We start from the raw sequence: 21,341 nt of genomic DNA, 5'->3' as shown, positions 1-21,341 counted from the left end.
GGTCCGCGTTGGCTTCTTGAGCTCGATTTCATTGCTCACTACTGCCAGCAGCAGACGAAGGAAATAAAGGGCAGCTGCGGTCGGCAACCTGTTTGGGATGGTTCTCTGGCCCCGATATGGTTCTCTCTGGATGGATGACGCGACGATCCGTAATCACTGGATACCGTGATACCCCCGCCGCGTCAATTTTACCGCACGTAGTTGGCGGTTTTCTGGCGGAGGTTAGGACACTGAAGCCTCTCTTTCCTTTCCGATATTCCCGTGGAATGGGCCGTGAATTTGACCTCAGGAGAAGTACACCGAATGCCCGCCATTTCAAGTACGAACACGGCAGGCGCCTGAAGAAAGGCTGGGGAACAGGTTGACGAAGTGTGGGCCTCTGACGGTTCAGGGCGTTGGTTAGACATACGGGGGCTATTACTTCTTACACCCTTTGTCCGCCCATTCCATCGTCCATCGGCACGCGGAGGAGAGCCTCCTTTACCACTCCGTGGAAACATTGTGGAAAGAAGAGTCTTTGTTAGTATTGGCATTTGTTTTATTTGTTTTGTTTCCATTGCTTATGCCGCTATTGGGTTGCGGGTCGCATTGCATCTCACAAAACACTAAGGGGAACAACATCTATTATTCCATTGCGATCCGCGACGTATCGAACCCAGTCTGTACTTGAAACCCCCTCCAAGTGACGCGGCAACACCACAGGTGTCGACACTCGGGGAAGGCGCATTTCCAAAAAGAGAGAGGGATTACTTATTCTTTTGCTGATGTAGGCGGATGGTCCCTGTTTGGGGTGTTGATCCGGGAAAAGGGTTTCACATATTGTTTTTCTTTTTTTAATCGTCTTCTGGAACTTTGGTATAGGTGCGAGGTTCGCATTTTTGCCGTCGCCTGCTACTGCACACTGTTAAAGCGTCATGGCGCAGGCGGCAAGCGACGGTGGAGAGTTTGACCTAATATGCTTCATAAAAAAGGAAAAAAAAACCTTCGCCTCTGTGCGTGCATGGGGAATCCCCATGCCTTAGCCGGGCCTACTTCATAATATGGGGCGGTTGACCGATTATTTTTCGGGAATTACCACGTACCCACGGTTCCTGGAAAGCATGGGGAGGGAGTGGAGGGGGGAGCTGTGGATTCAAATGCGGTGCGAGCCGGTGCTATTGTGCGACGCGGTTCCCTCCAACTACTGCCGCTCAGATGTCGCAGCGCTTTTGACTACTGGATTTCGGTTTCTGTGAGGGTCCGGTCCCCCTTTCTGTGGCGTCTAGCCATACGGACCCCCGTCATCTCCCACACGTTCGTGTAGAGACTGACGCGTAAACCACATAGATTTCCTGAAGCATATCCCCTTCTTTTTTTCCCCCTTCAACATCCGCACGTCTCAACAAGTATACCGCCTCTCCCCGTCTTATAACCGCTTTCACCCAACCAGTTCTCTCTTTCTCCTACAACCTCTCTCAAATTCCAGTGCCTAACCCCTATTTCCTTCATGAAAACATCCTTTCCATCCAAACAATGAGCGTCTGCGCGGTGCTTGGGCCGTGGCCCGAACCCATTTCCCTTCCAGCAGCAGCTGGGTGCAGCGGTCCCAAAATGCAATCACTAAACAACAATGTGGCGCTCCACTTTTTTTTGTTCAGATTTCCATAAAATGTCTCTTTAACCACTTCGTTGCACGATCCGGCACCCGTTGCAGTGGGGTGCTCAGCTTCACGATGATTTCTTCCCCGTTGTCACGGTTACGTTGTGGCCCCCATCATATATAAATAGACTTGCCATATGTAAAAGGGGGGAAAATAGTGCTTGAGGCCCTGTCTGTTACTATTTTTCTTTCTCTACCCGTTTACCGTCGTTGCAAAAAAAAAAAAAAATGGTGCTTGACATTGGCCCCCGCGGGGTTTCGCACAACCGCGTTACGCCTTACATCCCCGAAAGGAAGTTGCCGATCCGCTTCATCAAGAAAGTGTCCGCCTTAAAGGCCCGCGTTGCCGCACCTACTCGCTCGCCGACACCATTTTTATTTCGCCGGCAAAAAGGCCGTTTCCTCCCGATTCGTTTTCCAACCCTCATCCCCGCTAGCCGCTTCATGTGTAGGCGATACGTGTCTCTCTTTGTTGCTCCGCATGGCGTGGGGTTGCTCGTTTGCTCCATTCACCGCTGCTCCAAAGGGGTCAACCGCACATGCCGTTCCCTTATTTTCAAAAGACCTAATGTGTGTGTGTGTGTGTGTGTGTGTGTGTGTGTGTGTGTGTGTGTGTGTGTGGAGGGGGGGGGAGGGGCACCAGAAAAGGGGGAAAAAAAAAGGCCCACCGGGGAGGGTGGTGGTGGTGATAGATGTGGTAAAGCTTCCTAGGATTTATTTTTAACGTTATTGTTATTATTGTTATCTTTAGTGTGCGGCGCACAAGGGCGAGTCGAGCGACCACAACCGTCAAAGTGCCCACTTGCACATCGTCGGTGTCAGCCAGAAGGAAAAAAAAAGAAGACAACATCATGGCAGCATCAACTAGCCGGTAGAAGGTAGAAAACGGCATCGCATTTCTGATCAACAATCAAATCCCCCGGTGGGTTTGTGAGCACAAAACGTTGGCCGTTGATATACGGGGTTTCCGGGTCCGAGATGCAACGGTGCAAACCAATCGGTAGATAACAGAGTTTGAGGCAGTATTCAACTACGTCCTGATAAATGTGTAACGAGTCAGTGGTGAAGAGCAACGGGAGCCGACCGAGTGACGGCGTCCTTTCATCCACACCACTAACCATCATGTCAATAATGTCAACGAATTCGTCCATAAAATAAGTACGGTGTACAGATGGGAAAAACATATGCCTACTTAAGGCGTTGCCGATAACATAGTTGGGTTCAAATACAAAATCAGATTCGGCCCTGCTGCACAGATACGGGTCGTCGGCATATGGTGGAAAGAGGGAGAGATACTGCGTGCTGTCCAGTTCCACCACAACGGGTATGTTATGCGACGAAGGAAGAATGGACGCAACCGAAAGAAAGACCAAAAGGGAGAGTCCACCAGTAGAGGCACCCCCAATGTCCCCAGAAAAAAAAATGATGATACCTGCGCTGCGCTTGAGGTTGCAACGTCTGAGGTCGTTTGCGTTCAATCCGCAGCCATCGATATATTTCACTGGAATGGCACCCGGGACCGAATTCCAATAGCGCCCAAAGTAGGCGGAGAAGGAGGTGTCTTTCGTTAGCAAGACAATATCATTTTGTGGATACGACTGCCGGATGGAACGCATCACATGGAAGACATCCATGGCAGCTGAGCTGAGGGATCCCTCTCGCGCCCCCTCTGTTTCTGGTGCCTTCGCTTTTGCCATCGAGAGGTCGATAACCACAAAATGATTCTCGAAGTCGTAGGCATCATCCACAAGCTGCAGCGCCTCAACTCCACTTTTGGCCTCCCGACCGGGAAAATCGGAGGTGTAGTATGCGCCGGCAGCCACCTCGCGGTCCATTCCGTAGATGCATGGTTCTTTTCCCTCCACCTCACCCGTATGTTCTCCAAATGAGGTCTGAGAGTGCGCTTCCTCCGCAGCCTCCAGTGCACTCCTGGCGGACCGAAGGGCTTTGGCAACTACAACAAGTTTGACTGCAGAAGAGGATATCCTATGCGGGTTGAGTTGCACCTCGCCGTTTTCATCGATAATGCCTATGGGCGTGACGTTGTGCTGGAGGAGCAGCCTTGCCAAACTGTGGAAACTATAACCTCTGAGCGTTTGCTGCATCTCTAAACAGTGGATATCATTTTGCAGCGACCACTCATATTCCTCTATCCACGGACGTGAAGCTGTACCCTTCACTTTGAGTGGTTCGTACGTTCGGAGAAGGTTCATTATTAAGGGTACAGCCCCGGGGACCGCAGCACCGAGCCCCAACAAGTGATGCAACAGCCTCTCAACCTCCACTACACTGGCAGCATAGGACGCCACGTGTCGGGTATGTCGCTCGCTTCGAAGGTACAGATGTTGAGGGAGTTCGGGATCGAACTGGCGTATGGCAAGTGATTGTTGTATCACCTGGTAATCGGCATGATAAGCTGCCGAACCCGTGTCACCGAACAAGAAAATAGCCTCGGCGTTCGCGGCGTCAGCCCGTATGAGATCCACCTGCTTAGCTGAATCTCCAATCATGAGTACAACGCGGTTCCTGAGCCAAGGGATGTCGGCTAACAGCCTCACCTCGGGAGGAAAGTCGACAGGAGAAAGAAGTACCACTCTAACACCAAGGTACTTCCTCCAACCGGCGTAGAAATTCATCAATATGATTTCTGCCCCAAGCCCCGTGAAAATACCGGAGAATATGACGTGCGGCCTCCTTCCCCAACACGAGTGACATTCATTATAGTTCAGGTGGTCTCGACCAATTTGTGCCAACCGCTGGAACAGGGGCAGGAAATAACTGAGGGCCACGACAAGAAAGCCAATCATAAGGAACCGACCCGGTGCCGTTTGCGGCGATACGTCACCGTACCCAATCGTCCCAAAAGTGGTGACCATGCAGTAGAGAGACGAAAACGGATCCATGTAATTCCCAGCCAAGGTCTCCACAAACTGCTGTATACCAACACACGTGGAGAGGACGGCAAGCATGGTAATCAAGAAACGACAGATATCGCGTCTTATGTCCATCATCCACTTCGCAACCTGCGGATAGTCGAGCAGGACTAAAATGCATTTGCGCAGCCACCACACGCGGAGAAACAGGGGCACCCATACGCTTTGCCATGTGGGCTTGACAATTGCACCAATACCCACAATAACCATTGGCAAGCACGTCAGGGCATTTACGATTGACAACAAAGAAAGGCAATACCTCACCTTCTGCTCCTCTACCCAGAGCATTACGATCCACTCCGAAAAGAATATAGCGTTGATGATCGCTACGGTAATGAACCGGCCGGTTTTCCAGTTGAAATCGTATATCGACGTTGGATGGGCGTAGAAAGATGCCTCCACATAAATGGATATGGAGAGCAACTCGAACAAGAGGGTCACCGCCAGGCCTGAGACGGACACGTTGCTGTGCCGTTGATTCAGCACATCAAAGAAATTTCGGAAGGAAACCGTCTCCTTCGATTGGTCGCCACCAAACTTCACCACCGCGCGTGATTTCGACATCTGATTCCCCTTTCACGCTGCGGTGAATACCTACAGTTCGCTTGCGGTTTACCGCTTACGGCGGCGGTAAAAGGGAATATACGGGGAGAGAGAAGGAGTAAATGGATAATTAAACAACAATGTGTAAAAAAGGGAAAAGGAAAAGAGAACATGACTTGCTTGATTCGCGAATAGGGAGTGTCACGCGCGTCGTTTACAACAGCAGAGAGTCAACACACCGCTGGGGATAGTAATAACAATAATATCTGGTGTCACGGCTGCCGCAAATGTAATTTGGCTCCCCCGTCTCCCACCCGAAACATTGTTCTCACAACATTACCGTAGCATCATGTGAGGAATAATACAAGTCAAAAAAAAAAAATGCTTTGTGAAGGTCATGGCTAGAATGCCTAAACGTCCTCCCGCGTGTACTCCGAATTACCCGCCTGGCTGCCTCGTTTCAACAGCCCGATGTACCCCGCCTCCAAGACACAATTCTCCATTGATTGCTTAGATATCAGGTCAAACGACCTATGCAAACCATAGTTCCCTATAACAAGCACAACATCACCCTTCTCAACCCTGTACTGTGGTGACATCAGGCGCACTGTGACAAGGTTATTGTACATCATTAAGCGGCCAGTACGCCGCTGGCGGTATCCCTCCAACTTGAGGGTAAACTGTAAAACCTCCAACCCGCTCTCAGTCCCGCCCTCATGTCTTCCCAAGTGACCCACTTCAACGTCGTCCGAAACGACGCCAACGCAGCGAACCCCTGAACATCCCGTTCCCACCCTGAAAGGATGCTCCCGAAGATTGTGAACCTCCGCCATACTAATTCCCAGTGCCTTCCCTTCTGGAACGGCGGCCGGGAAAATGCGTTGAGTTTTGTCAAGTTCTCCAGCGGTTGTCCCACTCATGGGCTGCTGATTGGGGGTCGTTTGCCGATGTTGCATGTGCGCCTGCTGAAGCTCTGCTCGCAGTCTCGCATTCTCTTCTCTTAAGCGATCCAGCTTCTCCTGCGCGGAGGAGATTATGGTGATCATGTGACGAGTGCGACGGTGGTAGAGTAGGTTTGTGGCGCTCATAAAATGTTTTCCACACTCTGGACAACGAAGCGAATTCGGCAGCATCTCCTCAAGACCCGCTACGTGTTGCGGTATTTCACTAGTGACATAGGATCGCACAGCGGCTGACGGCGCCATCAACACCATGGGGAAGTGACGTATGTGCTGGAATATCAAAGGAAAAGCACACCTACCAATGCGGTTCAACCGCGTGTGATGACCAAAGCCCACGTGTCTCATTCCCTCCACGTGAGGTCCGCTTTCACCACTTGTGAAACATTAAGAGTTTGGTGTGAAGAAACGAAGGGGACGTGTAATTGCACACGCATACATATAGATATACGTATGTATACGCATTTGTTTTTTTTTTGCACATATCCAGGGACTGACGGAACCATGCCCATTGCAACATGCTTGATCTGCGTGGCAACAAAACACTGCAGAGAATTAATGTAGTCACCGTGTTAATAAAAGGATATTTCCAATAACTTCGCTCACGCCATGGTGATTACCACCGCTTCTCCTGTCGTCAGTTGTTAGCCCCAAGTGGTCACTTCCCCCTTTGCCTCAAGGTTTCATCACCCTCCAACCAATAAGGGCCACTTGCCTCATAGAAAGGAAAAGAAAATATATATATATATATATATATATATATATATATATATATCAACCCCCCCCCTCTCAAGGAAAACATATACTAGAAGTCAATGCAGTGGGGAAGGGGTAAACGCAAAACAAATACATACATACAAGTATATATGTATGCGTAACGTGTGCACACCACATACCCCTCCGAGACCCCGTGCCGAGGGGTCCCTTTTCGTACTTTCATCGAATGGGGAAGAAGATATAGAAAAGATATGTGTAACCATGAGAAAAAGGACAACTGATAGAACCCTCCCGATAATGCGGTCTGCAAGCATGAAGAGTCGTTCATGGATTCACACAGTTCCACATTGCGGCACAACAACTCATTAATTGATGAATAAGGGGCACTACTGTCATTACTGGGAAAGAGGTGACCGCATGCACACGTGCGCGCGCAACAACACAAGAAAGGTGAAACATTTTATTGTGCACGATGCCATCAGTTATAACAAACGCTGGAAGACAAGTAAAAGAAAAAAAACGATAATAATGCCCCAAAAGGACATAATAATAACCTAATGCTATGTGCGGTTTTGCCGTGGGGGGGGAGGGAGGCGGCAGGTTTGATAAGATAGTTGCCCCTCAGTGCATAACTCCCATAAACACTTTCTTGCCTCCCCTCCACCGCGTAGCTAGCGCGCACGTTAATAAGGATGTGAATGAACGGGATGCTGCCAATGTATATATATATATATTGCCTCTACTGATGTGGAGGTGGCACTCCAACATCTTGGAAAAAAAAAAGCGGAAATCACATTCCGCTAGTCAGTTGCTCATAGCCCTCGTGGAGCCGGCGCACGCAAAGGGGAAGTTCATCACCTGCACACACATACAACCGCGTTTGTACTTGCGTATCTCTGCCTGCTTGTGTGCATCTGTGCGCTTCCGTGGGGGTGGAGAATCGATAATTGCCACACTAATGACAAACCTGCGGGGGCGGCCGTTCGTTTGTCTTTTAGTACTTATGCATGCGTCGCGAGTATGTTACGTGGCATTAGTTGAAGTTCGAAGCCCTTTCACCTTCCCCACCGTACGTGACCCGTGCCCGAATGAAGCGGCGGAAATTAATGGCGTCGCACAGAATTTTGAGTACAGCGACGCAAAGTACCACCCGCACTGCAGTTGTAAAGGGGCATGCCATTACTGGGTCGAACGCTGTCCCTTGATTTCCCTAAGGTAAGCCCACTTCGGCTTTGTCTGTTGTTAAACTTTACTGACAGTCGTCTTGTGTACACTCATTTTCCCCCATGACCGTGGGAACGGGGAGATGCACGGGAAAACGAGCAAAGTGGTGATAAGGGAAAGCAGTGAGGTCGAATTTCCCAGGTCTAACAGGCGTGGACATCATAAACGAACCTGCAGTTTCTCCTTTCTGAAACAGGGAATCATGATGGAAAAGTATCTGCACCAAAGAAAAATGTGGATACCCACAAACAAGAACATGAATAATACGTACCGGATACTTCTATTACATAGCAGCAATTAGAACGGACGCCCACTCCTCCCCAAGTTTCCCCTCCACTCCTTCACCTTTCTCCCTCCCTCCGCCGCTTTTCATCTGAGGGATGTGGTCCCCACCTTTGATCTTACTAACAAGGAAAAGAACCAAGCCACTCCAAGAATAAAGAACGATACGGCCTCATTGGAGGCTGCGGCTTAGCATGGTCTGCCTTACCCTCCAGCGATCCTCTTTCCTGCCATGCTGGGCGAGGAAGCTATCCTTTTTCCACAATTCACGCATTTCCTGCCCCCGTCGCACCGGATCCGCACGGTTCCGTAGTGTTGACCCATTTGGTCCCAACACAGTGGACAAAGGTGCCCCGGGCCCACTACGGTACTTGTACCGACTATCGCCAGTAAAGTTGTACATCGTGTTTGCGCTTCGTTGATCAAGTGCAAACTTGTTACCGAGCCGTAGTGTCATGGAGGGTGTTACTGCAGTGGGCGGACGGCCACCGTAGAACATCTCCAGATTTCCTCCGAAACCCTCGTCATCATAGTAGTCATCTACGTAGTCAGAATACTCGTCCTCTTCGTCTTGCCCCCTACTGACGTTGTTCCTCCTCCCCTTTCTAGCGGGGTATTCCCTAGTTTCACTGGTGCGTCTCCCCCCGAGTGGGGCGGTGAGTCCCTTTTCGTGTTGTCGGAGGTGCTGCTCTATGCGGTCTTCAGGAGTTATACGATCTCCCGTCGACACAAAGCGAAAACGACCCCATGGGTCCTTCCCTACGGTACCGGCAATCGGCCCGTCGACGGGGTCAACGTACCGCCTGTTAGACCTCTCACCACCGCCACGTTTCAGGATACCTCCCACGGACACTCGCCCAGGTGCTCGTTCGTGCATGCGATAATCGAAGCAGTCGCGGAAATCCACCGGTGGCGGTTTTGCCCGCACGTGCCGCACATCATCTGGTGTTGCGGTGGTGCCCTTCAGTACACCACCACGTCCTACCGGTGATTGACCGCTGTTCCGCGGGCTCATCGTGGTGTCGTATGCCCCGCGCGGGGGTGAGACGCCAGTTTGATCGGGAGTGCCCCGCTGTGTTGCGACATGTTGCGTTCTAAAAGCCCGAGCCTCACCCATTTGCTGTAGCGTGAGTGCGATGTCCTCGGATGAGGGATTATCGTATCCCAAAGTCGCTAACATTTGGCGTGCCCCTTCGGCTTGCGGACCATACACACCGGAGAGCATCAGTGGGGGGTAGTACTCGGTGCCAATGTGATTCGTCCGATCCAATCTAGGTTGCTGCCGCCTGATGCAACAGTAAGTACAACTAATTTCACTAAAAGTTGGCGTTCAAAAAGGGGGAAAGGACAAAAAATAGCATCGAAACGGTGGAAAAAAAAAGTACAATCGCTCACGAAGGTCCGTCAATTATTTGAGAAACAGCTGAAAAGCTGGTCTCTCACATAACATCTGGTACATACAAACGAAGAAATGAGCACTCAAGCTGCATAGCGTTGTAACAACCATATGAGTGATTCGTTCCCCCATATTACAAACTAGTGACCTCGTGAAGAATTCAAACGTGTTCTCGCACCCAGCCACGTGCAAAGTTCACCGCTTCCGGCCCCTCCTCGAGATGTTTATCATAATCTGAGCCCCCGCCCCGTGAGGGGAGTGACGGTTGGTAGCCATTATAGGTGGCCTTTCGACTTTCTCGTGCACCATAGACTTTTTCGGGAGTTTGTCGGACTGAGCATAGGGATTAGGTCGCATTTTCAGAGCTAGATGTTACGCTTCGTATCGATAATCCCGCCCTTCGGGAGTGTGAAAACTTAAACGCCCCGCATTCATGAAAGCGCCTGCAGCACCATTCTTAAAGACACGCGACCTACGCACGACCAGCTCAGGCATAAGTGTAGCCGATTACGCGTAGGTTGTTGTATGGTCGCAAAAGGCATTTTATTCCAAACAAATGCTCACTGTACCCATAGGTAATACATTATACCTACAGGCGGCTGCGACCATCATGTGTGAGGAAGAGAGGAATGGGACAGGAACGTAACGGATGGCTTCCCACTCGGCAACCCCTACGGATCTGCAGCCTGGTAAAGGGAGATCACACAAACGCTGTCTGCTATTGACCGTCAATTAAACAGAGTACCCCTGTTGGCACCTGGCATCCCCAGCGCCAATATGTTCCAAATGCATGTCTTGTGAGTTTGCACTGGAAAAAAGTTACTGCGGCAAATGATGGAAGGGCATCACCATTTGCGGGCCACGCCGGGTTAAGCAGTAGAGTAACGCCGAGGTGACTTCTTTATGCTCTCGGCGTGGCACCATATTTTCCCTTAATTCCCTTTTTTCGGACTGCGCAGGGGTGTAAAGGGAAAATAAGAAACGGGAGTATGGAAGAAATGACAACAATGACAAGGGCGTGAGCTACGGGTGTGTGTGGGGGGGGGGGCGCAGATAAGAACACCAAAAGCAGCAAACATGGCCGAGCCCTATTCAGTCCACCGGTTAATCAGAAAAGGAAAAGGGTGAATAATTGGGGTGCGATGCGAGGCTGACCTCATGTGTATGAGCAGTTATTTGCCTACTTTATTTTCTATTCCACAGACACGTACAACGCCACTGCCTTTTTGACGTCATTGAAACGGTGATGTCTGCACACGCCGTTTGCCGCCGTGACACTCACAGCAGTGTGACACATCGCAGCTCCTACAGTTTGGGTGCCGTACCCTCTGCTTCGCCACGGGAGTGAGGCATGTGTCCGCCGATTTGTGGTAGCTGCATACCGCTAGGTCTCTTTTATTTTTTTTTCTTTTCAGCCTTTTTTGATTTTATTTGTATTTTATTCCTCTCCTCCAATGCCTTATTTCCGTTCATCACTTCTCATTCAGGGACATCTGCAATAAGATGCACCTTCCGACACTTCTCGGGGTAATTATTTCCCTGCGCTGGCAACATTTCGTAAAGCTGCAATGAACGCTTCAACCGCGCTGCCGCACGAAAGGCATTGGTTACACTTCCTCTCATTCTTTTCCTTTTCCCATTCGCTGCACCCAACACCCATTTTTCAAACTCAGTTCTTTTCTTCTCTTTTTTTCCCCCAACTTCGGCGCCGTATGTCTGTATCACACAAATCACACACACACGCACATGCGGCAACCAACACCTTGTGGGGAAGACTCAAGGGTGAGGTTCGCTTAGTGTCCGTTATTCGCCCCAAGTGTCAGTACCGTCCCTCTTTTCAGTTACAAAAAAAATGGGAACCCGGTGGCGTCGGGGACGGGTGCGGTGAAATGGAAGAAAAAAAAACAAAGAAGAGGTCTTTCAAATGGCAAAACGACCAAGGCAATAGAACCAAGGGAGAGGGAAGAAAATAGTTGGCAGACCCGTTTGCCGAGCCATCCATTTCGACCCCCCTCTCTTCTTTGCTCGCTTCATACACACCTAACGCACACATACATACACCTTAGGAGACCGTACATGAGTGCATGTGTGGCCCTATTGGGAATATGCACTTGAGAATCAGCGATGACGGTGGTGATTGCATATACCTAGCCCTCACCAGACGGTTTGTCAGGTCGGTTTGACACTCCCCGTTCCTTAATTTATTTTCATTGTTTAGTTATTCAAATATTTTCCTTTTTTCTATTCTTGTTTATTACCGTTCGTTTGGCGGCCACATATAATTAGTTTTTTTTTTGAAGAAGAGACGTATTACATTATTATTACTTGTACCCTTTTTGTTAATTTCACGTTTTTCTTCTTCATCTCTTTTCTTTTGCTTTCGCTGATTTTTTTTTCTTTTTCGGCGCTACTCACCCACTTCACCGGACATTCTTCCCTTTATGTCATAGGTAGAAAAAATTAGTGAGTAATTCCTTTTTCTCTTTACCTGTTTTCTTGCTATTCCTTTCCTCATTTTATTTCCTTACAGTAGCTACCTTTGTTTTCCCCTCACTCAACTTTTACTTTTATCAACATACCCCTTCATATGTATTCCTTCGTGTGTGTGTGTTGTTGTTTTTTTTGGTTTTTTTTCGTTTCTCCCTCTTCATTTCTTTTTGTTTTCTTTTGTTCACAAATACATAACCATACCATATTTACTTATTTACGTACCCTCATACTCTGCTGTATCCTTCCTTCATTCTTTCGGTCCTTCCTCTTCTCTTTTGTGCCTTCACTCGCCCCCCGCCTCGTCCCGCCACCCACTTGTCTACGGCGACAGCAGTGGGGATAGAAGGAAGACAGGGATGTAATGGGGGTAAAGGGCCGATTCCCTTCATGCCCGCATTGCACAGACACCTCCCGTTACTCACCAAGGTAGGCAGCAAAGTCAACTGGAAGCTCTTCAATTTGCGTGTGATAATGCGATTCAATCTCCCGCAGGACCTCCACATCCTTCTGAGTGACGAAGTTGATTGCCACACCCTTACGTCCATACCGACCACCACGACCAATACGGTGAAGGTAGTTTTCTTTGTTCGTGGGGAGGTCGAAGTTGATGACGATGTTCACGTGGTGCACATCGATACCACGGGCCACAAGGTCCGTCGTCACTAACACGCGGGAGCTTCCGTTGCGGAAGGTACCCATGACTTTTTCACGCTCTTGCTTCGACATCTCGGAGTGCATGCAGCTGACCGTGTGGTTGCTGCTGTTCAACTGAGAGGCGAGCCAGTCCACCTTGCGGCGGGTGTTGGCGAATATCACACTCTGCGCAATGCTCACGGTTTCGTACAAATCCATAAGAGTATCAAGCTTGTGCTCCTCCTCCACAGCGATGAAGAACTGCTTGATACCCTCAAGGGTGAGGCTCTCCCGCTTCACAAGAATACGAGTGGGGTCGCGCATGAACTTCTTTGTGAGCTCGAGCACGTCATCGGGCATGGTAGCAGAGAACAGGGCTACCTGAATCTCCTTAGGCAGGAAACGGAAGATATCGTAAATCTGTTCGGCAAAACCCTGAGAGAGCATCTCATCGGCCTCGTCAAGAACAAGCACACGGAGTGACTCCGTTCGCATCGCACCGCGTTTCGTCACATCCACCACACGACCGGGTGTTCCCACAGCGACGATGGTGCCACTCTGCAGCTTACGGTAGTCGTCTTGCACACGAGTGCCCCCGACAAAGGTTGCACAAAATGATGAGCTGCCTTCAGCGAGGAACTCACCAATGCGTGTGATGACCTCAGCCGTCTGCATTGCAAGTTCCCTAGTGGGGGAGAGCACAAGGCCCTGAAGGACGTTGTGGCGGAAGTCAAGGCGCTGTAACAAACCAATGGAGAATGCACCAGTTTTACCCGTTCCCGACTGCGCCTGGGCAATGATGTCACCACCGCGGGTGAAGGGAACGATGGCACGCTGCTGGATGCTGCTCGGCTTCTCAAAACCATGCGAGTAAATACCACGCAAGAGGTTCTGATGGAGCGGCATGTCATCGAACGACGGGATGGGGCGAATTCCGGGCTGGTCATCCAGGAAGGAATCCTGATCCTGGGGCTCGACCTTTCCTTGTTGGGCCATGATTGACGCCGATTAAGAGTGGATTGCCTTGAAAGCGGAGAAAAATCTGCAACAAACACAGCAAAAGGGAAACAAGAAGAAAAGAACATGTGAGATGAGAAGCCCGTGAAGATACAGCAGGGCGTATTCGACGACAATGAGTCAGGCAACTATACGCACGCAAGTAAATATAAGGTGACACGCGCACAAAGAAAAAGCACACAAAATCGTTCCTATGTAATTATTTACCGACACCAGCGTATATTGCACAACACAGACGCCACGTAAGCAACAACTACAGGATGCATTGATGCTAATTGCTTCCCATCTTGAACTCTAGGCTCCTCGGTTGTCTGTCCCCTTCACAGAAGGACGACGTCGCAAGCAAGTGAACTTGGCCTCCCCGTAGTGTGCCCACCACCCGGTAATGAAAACAATGATTTGGAAGGAAATGTTCCCGTTAATCTGTGAGTGAGTGCAAGAAAATGGGTCCGTAAGTATATTCCGATATGCCGTCACCGACCCTTCCTTTACTTTGCTGTGTACAACTTCCTTTTCTCTTCGTGTGGTTGAGCCTAAGATAGTGGAGGCATACCCCACTGGAGACGCAGGGCATTCGCAGGGTTCTCAGCAAGCGGTGGTGTACCGTGCGCATACAATAGAAACTTCATAGGAAACATACTCGTGATTATATCCACTGACTCACGGACTGCTTTCAAATCACCATGATTCTTCACCTGCAGCCACTTAAACTCTGGTACGCGGTCCACACGTTTATAATTCCCCTGCTTCATGAATTTAAACCATACACGACACAGCCACGAGTTAACTGGGTCCAGGTCACCGTACTCTCCATGAAATAAGTCAGTGCACGCAAGGCTGGCACTATTGCGGTCATACATAACATACTCGTTCGTCAGGTCATCGCCAGCCACACGCAGCAGCTCGATATTGGGAGTTATTTGCTTCTGAATTAATGTACCAAGTGGTTGTACGCGAGATGAGCACCGTACTTCTTCATCCGCGACTCGCCAACTCACACTGTCGGGCTGACTGGAGCACAGGCGGCAGATGTTGTTAATATCGTCCGCGACCATGGCCACCTCAGTGTCATTATCGACAGCACTTCCCACTGCAACCTCCGCCTCGTCCACCTCTGGAAATGAAAGCCCCGTCAGGCCGTTCCCCATGTTCATACATCCCCCGGTCGGGCGAACGACCTCCTGCTGCCTGTTCTGAGCACCGCTGGGAATGGGCTTCTCGCCACTGCACAATATTTCTGCGTCGGGGAAAGCCTCGGCCCACGCATGAACGCTTCCCCACGCCTGTCGGGTTGGTACGACTATCGTCTTCACCACCCGGTTTTCGTCGTTAAGTTTGTTAATTGTTGCTACAAATGTTTTGGGATCGACATCGATGGGGTTGTACAGAACGGTATGGGCGCCTTCCCGCTCTACGAGCCGCTTGGCCTTCCCCAATTCATCTGGTTCATCGTTACTATGGTGACTCTGTCGTGTGAAGGATCGAAGGGAAGCCTCAAAAGAAGAAGACCCGGTGTTTCCTCCGCTCTTCCGCCGACCCGCTGCACTCCTTTGCCAGCGCTGTCGTAGTAGCCGCCCTTGCCACTCCTCATCACTCTCACCCTCCAGCCGCTTCTGTTCTCTCAACAGCGCATCTTCATCTTCCTCGCTGGCATACGTGAGCACAGTGGCCTTCACCTGAACGTCGTAGTCTGACACGAACACAACGGTGTTATCAAGCCTACTCGTGGTATCGTTCATGAAATGCATACCCTTGATGATTTTCATTACACTCTGGCACTCCTCCGTGAGGTGCAGTTGTGGTGACGGCTGCGAGGGGTCACTTTGCTTCTCGATGAAGTAGGGATGACTGTACACATCCGCGGCCAGTTTGCCACGGAATAGAGCCGTCAACACTGCTAGCCCCTGAGGAAAAGGGAGCGTACCACGCACTAGGAAAACATTGGGGTTGTGTATGTCGGTAATGAGCGCAAAGTTGCGCCGCAGGTGATCCTGCATCATATACGACGCTTTTGACATCATCTTTCCTATAATGTGAACAGTGCAGCTGTGTACAAAAGAACAAAAGCGACGACGTTCACGACCAACGAGTACTTCAAGCACTGAAGAAACAAATGGAATACTGATGAGTCAAATAAAACATATATTGTTGTGCCTTACTTCGCGAACCGTTATGCGAAACTATTTCGGAGGTGCACCCAAACGGCAGGTTACCCAACCAATTCTCGCTTCGCGAGCATCTGCAAGGGGCGATGGACATCGCCGTCGCTCTTAACAACAAAAACGACGGCTGCGGTGACGTGCATAGTTCGTGCTCATACATAGATCTATCTTTTCGCCACTTATATACGCAAACTATAAGCGTCCGAGCTAAACACACATGCACGAATGCCACAACGAGGTCCTGGAAGTATATCCAACCCAACTAAAAGAAACCTATACGGTATACAGTGACGATAAGAACGATAGTAATAGAAGCCTTTCCACTTAATCAGACAAACAACTTTTTCATTAGTGGCGTAGCCTTCAGAGGAACAAATTGCCTTATTCCCCGCCAACTTTAGCGACAACACCCATCCCATTGCCGATTAACCGGGATTGTTTACACCCGGTACAATGCTGCAAGGAACACCCACATCGAGAAAACTTCACGTGTATATCCCCTCACGTATGTGGCTACAGCGAAGCTTACGTCATTTGCTGCCGCCTCGTGTACAGCCGTTTCGAACACACGCTGCAGGATAAGTCGGTGTCCGGTGTCGTTCGGCATGTAAGCGCAATTAATGGGACTTCCTGCCATACGCAGGCACGGGTTACCGACTGCAAGCGAATGCGACGCGCATGGGGTATGACCGGGCCGTCGCGAATCATACATGACATCCTCACCGAGGTACTCGTTAAGATGTCTGGCAGCTCGTCTGTTAACCCTTTCTTGGGACATATTTGCCCACACGAGTCGCTCACTTTCAGCCTCTTCAAGCAATTTTTGCAGTGCTGCAGCCACGCCATGATGAAACGCGGGCTTCTTGCCGTTGCGCCAGCGGACCAGAGCACGACGAACGTTTATTTGAAGCTCGTGCTCTATTTCACGCTCCTTCCCCGTATCCCGTAGTGAAAACTGCAGTGTTTCTCGTTGTATGGCTGCGATAAAGGGCAAACATGCCCTCACATTCTCATCTTCGTGGTTGAAACAAGGAAACCAAAAGCGTTCATCATGCAAATTCCAGTCCATCCTGTGTGGTGTCCCACTGATTTGTATGTTGGCCCACAACTGGTCGTGCGACACAACCATGTCAACATCAGTGAAAAAGTTGAAGTTGGGGTCGTGCACTGGAGCCACAACCCCACCGTGTGGATCGATGAGCCGCAGCTCACCGTCAAACGAGTGCAACACCATTGTTACACGCTGGTATATGGGACCCCGCCCTGTTACCACGTAAGTCGCTTCACTTGGTTCAATGAATCGGAGAAAATGTGCCAGCAGAAGGGAAAGTTCCTCATACTTGCACTCGCGCGCCTTCAGCACTTCAACATTGGTGTTCCAAGCACGGTTACTTTGAACCGGGAGCATGTCTAAGCGAAGAGGAAGCAGCGACACAAAGCGAATGGCTTGACTCACAGTGGTGACAGTAATCGGAGGTGGTCCGCCTCCGGCAAGAAGGAACCGACATACTAACGTTAAATCTCCTGTAGTACACAGCACAAATGGGCTAATGCTACGGTTGCGCGCCACAGGGTTGACAGAAGAGAGCTTCCGTGTTTTACTGAGGGCACTTGGTCGCCACCTCATGGCAGTCTCATGCAGATACCGGAGTTGTGGTGATACATTGAACTGCTTGACAAGTCTTTGCATCTCCAACTCATCCCCTGCTTCCCGTGACCCCCTGTCAGGTTGTGGCCAAAGGGCCAGGTATAGCTGGATCGTGGGAAGAAGAGAAGGCAACCCGCGGCGCCTCAGTTTCATTCGTCCGGAGTCGCCGTGGCTGACCTCCCGCGGACTTTGATGATACCCAAGAGACCAACGGGGTGTGGTAAGAACGTACAGACCCTCCATTCGAGCCTGCTCCGCCGTGTAAAGTGAGTAGAAGGGAACACGTAACACTCCCAGCAACCGGCGCTCGGTTCGGTAGTGCGTTTCGTGGGAGATGACTCCCGCTGTTATAGTTGTTGGGGGCATTGGGATCTCCACCTTATCGTATACAGATATCACAATATCGTCGTCAATCAGGGAGAGTGTGTCGTCATCAAAGTCAGGTGGGCTAAAGGGAATATTAAGTGTTTCAAACCACGATGGCGTTGACCCTACTTCGCTCCGTGAGTGCACCGTTTCATACACAAAGCTGACCTCAATAAAGGGCTCGAGAGGTGTGCCATCTGACCTCACTGGTAGCGTAGATGCCCTCATGATATGTACCACTATGCGGGAATCCCTCAGCACTGCAAGTGAGTCAGGGCTGATGTCTCTTATTTTAGGGCGCTTCCCTCGGCGCGGATTCAGTTGACTTTCAGCCGTCCAGTGTATTGGTTTGGCTGGTAAAAGTTTTGGGATAATGACGTGTCGCTCCTGAATCTCATGGTCCTCCACCTTACGTGAGTTGGTGTATTTACTCTTCTGAAAACGGAGACGTTGCTGCCACAGCTTCAGTTTTTCTCGCCGTGAGAGTAGACTCAGTGAAAGACACGACGGCGATGAACCCTGCACAAACCCCTCGTGCAGCTCATCAGGCGCCGTCTGCATGAATTCCCTATTCTCTACGCAATGTTTGCATGCCGCAGCAAAATCGGAGCTGTCTGAGTCGTCCAAAGGGATTGGCTGGGAAAAAAGGTGTGCCTCCGCTGCATCGCGCGGCTCCTCACGATTTAAGCGAATGGCCCAGCGATGACGTAACTGTTGTAGCCGTTTACTCTCCTTGGGATATCTCGTCGGTAACCCTTTGTACAGAGCTGGCTCCGGTCCCATTACACGTCCCACCTGCGGTACAACATTATCCCCTGCGTTCGCTCCTGTTTTGCTCACGCCATTCACCGATACAGCCGTTTGCGCCTTTGACACCGCGTAGTGATCCTTTAGAGTATTCAACAATGGTCTATATTTGGGGTCCATTGGGTCGGCATCCCCATTTAGAAATAGGTCTTCTATTTCATGCATGGCCATCCCGTGATGTGTGGTCCAGTTTGTTGAAATACAAGCTGTCCCCGATATGACGCTTCCCTCGTATTTTTTGTGGCTATGTCCTGAGTGTGTGAATGGTATGGGTCTTTGCATTGGAAGCAGAAGGCACGCCTGTGTGAGAGAGGGTTCCATACGTATGGTGGTGACAACACGTCTGTTGTTCACACCACCCACAGCGATAACATGCAGTAGTATCTCCTCTGGATCCGAAAGTGTATGCAGTTCAAATGTTTCGTTGAAGAATACAACCTTCACGGCGTTAATTACCCGTGGCTCGGTAGCCCCTACAAACTGGGGCTGGGTGAAGGCGTTCGTACGAGCAAAGAGAAGAACCTGATAATGTTGTGCTGGTTCATCTTGCGTCCCCACCGGTAACGTGAGACCCTCAATAACAGGTGAATAGTCGAGCAAGCGGTCATCTTTAACAGTATGGGCATCCACCTTGGAGCCTTCACGCTTTAAATACAAATGAAAACATGCATTTCGCTGCACTTCAGCTGTAACTGAAGGATCAACTAACATGGAAGCAGATTCCCCATTCCCAATAATAAATCCGGACGGCGACCCAAAGCTGTTGGCTGTGTCATTCATTGAAACTTGAAACGGCGACACGTGGGTCGCGAAAAATTCGCGTCGTCTTCCCTCAGTGTCAGGTTGCTCCGATGAGGTGGATATTCCTCCAAATTTTCCCCTACCTAATTGCAAGAGTTGCCTCCATGACGTCACCATCCCAGAGAGGTACGAGTGTTGTAGCTTGCATGTAAGTTTGTGCAACTTTTCCAGTGTGATCATCAACCTTCTCTGTTCCTCTGTGAGACTACGATGCGAGCGGAGACTCCGCAGTTGGTCCTCGTAGAAAGTACGGTTCTTCAGATGTGGCAACAGGTTCAATTCCATCATGCGATACGGTTCATAATTATCCAGAATGCTAGAGACCAGCTCATCATGCGGACTAAAGTTTACCGGCGCCGCAGCTGCACGACCTTCGCCACCGCCGGCGTTCGCCCCCGATGAAACGGAAGCGGTTGGAACGCCCACCACTGCATCACGTGAGGGATTTCCACCACGTGCCCGCATTTGATGATCAGTGGTTTTATCGGAATGTGGTGGAGAGGACGGTCGAAAACGCACGTAGTCGATATGAATCACAAGGGAGCGGCGTTTTTGCGCCTCCTGCACCACAGCGGACATCGGCATTTCCCCTCCGTCAATATAATGCAAGCATGACAAGTGAAAAACCGGTCTGACGCTTTCGTCTGTGACGTACTCAAAATGGATCGTCGGCGTTTGAGTTCGAAGCCCCTCACAAACCTGATATGCCCTTCCACTCCAAATATTTGTTGATGGTACAACAAGATCATGAAGGAGAGACTTTTGTACCATAGACCGATGCGCCCTCTTCACTGCCGGACAAAAGGGAGCCGCTACAATACCATCAGATCCATCATGTTCTTCGCCTCCAAAGACTTTTTGCACATCACCACCCGAGGTCCCTTTTACACTATCGCAGAGATTTCGCAGCCACCCTTGAATTTTTCCTACGAGATGTTCTATCATCTCCCTCCCCGTAGCCTCACGTCGCCACGGTGGCAATAGCCCAGCTACCATTCTACTGGTATTACGCTCCGCTCCACCAGGCAAGAGTTGATTTTGCTCAGAAATCACCTCCGCTACTTGTTCGTACTCATCACGCCCCACAAATTGCTGAAGCGACTGTGCAGCAACGAGGTCAGCTGAAAGTTGATCTCTAACAGCATCGACCGGTGTACTCCCCCGTTTACCGCCACTACGCGTGCTGTTAAGAAATAGCGAGAGCTCAGACCACCGATGCACCCACCACGGCGGCCTTCTTGTTGCCTGGCGGTTAGACAACTCTGTTAATTCAGGTTCGGGAACATCTGACAACCCTCCCTCTTCGGTTGCGGTCAAACTCTTACCGCGCCACGAGTCGCTGTCTTCCTCACTTGAAGAGCCGTCCTCGGTGTTGGCTTGCACCGGAGCTTCTGCCGCCTCTACCACACGCAAAGTTGGATCAAAGCGTAACCTACGGTTCGTGTTCTTCTTACCTTTCTTCAATGCCGATGCATTGCCACCGCGCGAACTAGGTGACAGGAGTTCAAGAAAGTGTTGAGCAGCGTCATTTCCCTCCACAAGCGCATGGTCTTCAGGGGTCTCGTCCTGCAGCGGCAGAGGCGTACCAAAACCGCTACCTGTCGTTGGCGATAACGGTGGTTCGGCGTTAGTCTGCTTCTGCATTCAACATACCAAAAATACCGGACGAACCTAGAATTCTAATAATGGGAAAGCACTCCCACTGCAATACTTCCCCCAACAGT

The 21,341-nt window shown here is 50.3% G+C and overlaps 9 protein-coding genes and 1 pseudogene across 9 annotated transcripts, besides 1 other annotated feature; 3 read left to right on the top strand and 7 right to left on the bottom strand.

Annotated features, from left to right (window-relative positions):
• Positions 1-31: 31 nt before the first annotated feature.
• Positions 32-1,553, bottom strand: TbgDal_IX2560 (annotated as a pseudogene).
• Positions 32-1,553: a sequence feature.
• A 314-nt stretch (positions 1,554-1,867) lies between these two features.
• On the top strand, positions 1,868-2,350 carry TbgDal_IX2550 (conserved hypothetical protein, unlikely; the record flags this gene model as incomplete). The annotated part of the gene is made up of 1 exon (XM_011778149.1): positions 1,868-2,350. The coding sequence occupies one exon, from the start codon at positions 1,868-1,870 to the stop codon at positions 2,348-2,350; it is 483 nt and encodes a 160-aa protein (XP_011776451.1).
• Positions 2,351-2,499: 149 nt separating this feature from the next.
• Positions 2,500-5,136, bottom strand: TbgDal_IX2540 (calcium/potassium channel (CAKC), putative; the record flags this gene model as incomplete). The annotated part of the gene is made up of 1 exon (XM_011778148.1): positions 2,500-5,136. The coding sequence occupies one exon, from the start codon at positions 5,134-5,136 to the stop codon at positions 2,500-2,502; it is 2,637 nt and encodes an 878-aa protein (XP_011776450.1).
• Positions 5,137-5,525: 389 nt separating this feature from the next.
• On the bottom strand, positions 5,526-6,422 carry TbgDal_IX2530 (hypothetical protein, conserved; the record flags this gene model as incomplete). Its single annotated transcript, XM_011778147.1, has 1 exon — positions 5,526-6,422. The coding sequence occupies one exon, from the start codon at positions 6,420-6,422 to the stop codon at positions 5,526-5,528; it is 897 nt and encodes a 298-aa protein (XP_011776449.1).
• A 931-nt stretch (positions 6,423-7,353) lies between these two features.
• TbgDal_IX2520 (T. brucei spp.-specific protein) lies at positions 7,354-8,010 on the top strand (the record flags this gene model as incomplete). The annotated part of the gene is made up of 1 exon (XM_011778146.1): positions 7,354-8,010. One exon carries the CDS (start codon positions 7,354-7,356, stop codon positions 8,008-8,010), a length of 657 nt encoding a protein of 218 aa, XP_011776448.1.
• Positions 8,011-8,469: 459 nt separating this feature from the next.
• On the bottom strand, positions 8,470-9,522 carry TbgDal_IX2510 (hypothetical protein, conserved; the record flags this gene model as incomplete). Its single annotated transcript, XM_011778145.1, has 1 exon — positions 8,470-9,522. The coding sequence occupies one exon, from the start codon at positions 9,520-9,522 to the stop codon at positions 8,470-8,472; it is 1,053 nt and encodes a 350-aa protein (XP_011776447.1).
• A 1,739-nt stretch (positions 9,523-11,261) lies between these two features.
• On the top strand, positions 11,262-11,666 carry TbgDal_IX2500 (hypothetical protein, unlikely; the record flags this gene model as incomplete). The annotated part of the gene is made up of 1 exon (XM_011778144.1): positions 11,262-11,666. One exon carries the CDS (start codon positions 11,262-11,264, stop codon positions 11,664-11,666), a length of 405 nt encoding a protein of 134 aa, XP_011776446.1.
• Positions 11,667-12,597: 931 nt separating this feature from the next.
• Positions 12,598-13,812, bottom strand: TbgDal_IX2490 (eukaryotic initiation factor 4a, putative; the record flags this gene model as incomplete). The annotated part of the gene is made up of 1 exon (XM_011778143.1): positions 12,598-13,812. One exon carries the CDS (start codon positions 13,810-13,812, stop codon positions 12,598-12,600), a length of 1,215 nt encoding a protein of 404 aa, XP_011776445.1.
• Positions 13,813-14,366: 554 nt separating this feature from the next.
• On the bottom strand, positions 14,367-15,854 carry TbgDal_IX2480 (hypothetical protein, conserved; the record flags this gene model as incomplete). The annotated part of the gene is made up of 1 exon (XM_011778142.1): positions 14,367-15,854. The coding sequence occupies one exon, from the start codon at positions 15,852-15,854 to the stop codon at positions 14,367-14,369; it is 1,488 nt and encodes a 495-aa protein (XP_011776444.1).
• Positions 15,855-16,434: 580 nt separating this feature from the next.
• Positions 16,435-21,261, bottom strand: TbgDal_IX2470 (hypothetical protein, conserved; the record flags this gene model as incomplete). The annotated part of the gene is made up of 1 exon (XM_011778141.1): positions 16,435-21,261. The coding sequence occupies one exon, from the start codon at positions 21,259-21,261 to the stop codon at positions 16,435-16,437; it is 4,827 nt and encodes a 1,608-aa protein (XP_011776443.1).
• Positions 21,262-21,341: the final 80 nt, after the last annotated feature.

Source organism: Trypanosoma brucei, chromosome 9 (genome assembly GCF_000210295.1).
Source record: "Trypanosoma brucei gambiense DAL972 chromosome 9, complete sequence".
In the NCBI taxonomy this organism is placed as follows: Eukaryota; Euglenozoa; class Kinetoplastea; order Trypanosomatida; family Trypanosomatidae; genus Trypanosoma; species Trypanosoma brucei.
This window is presented reverse-complemented; position numbering and strand designations above follow the sequence as displayed.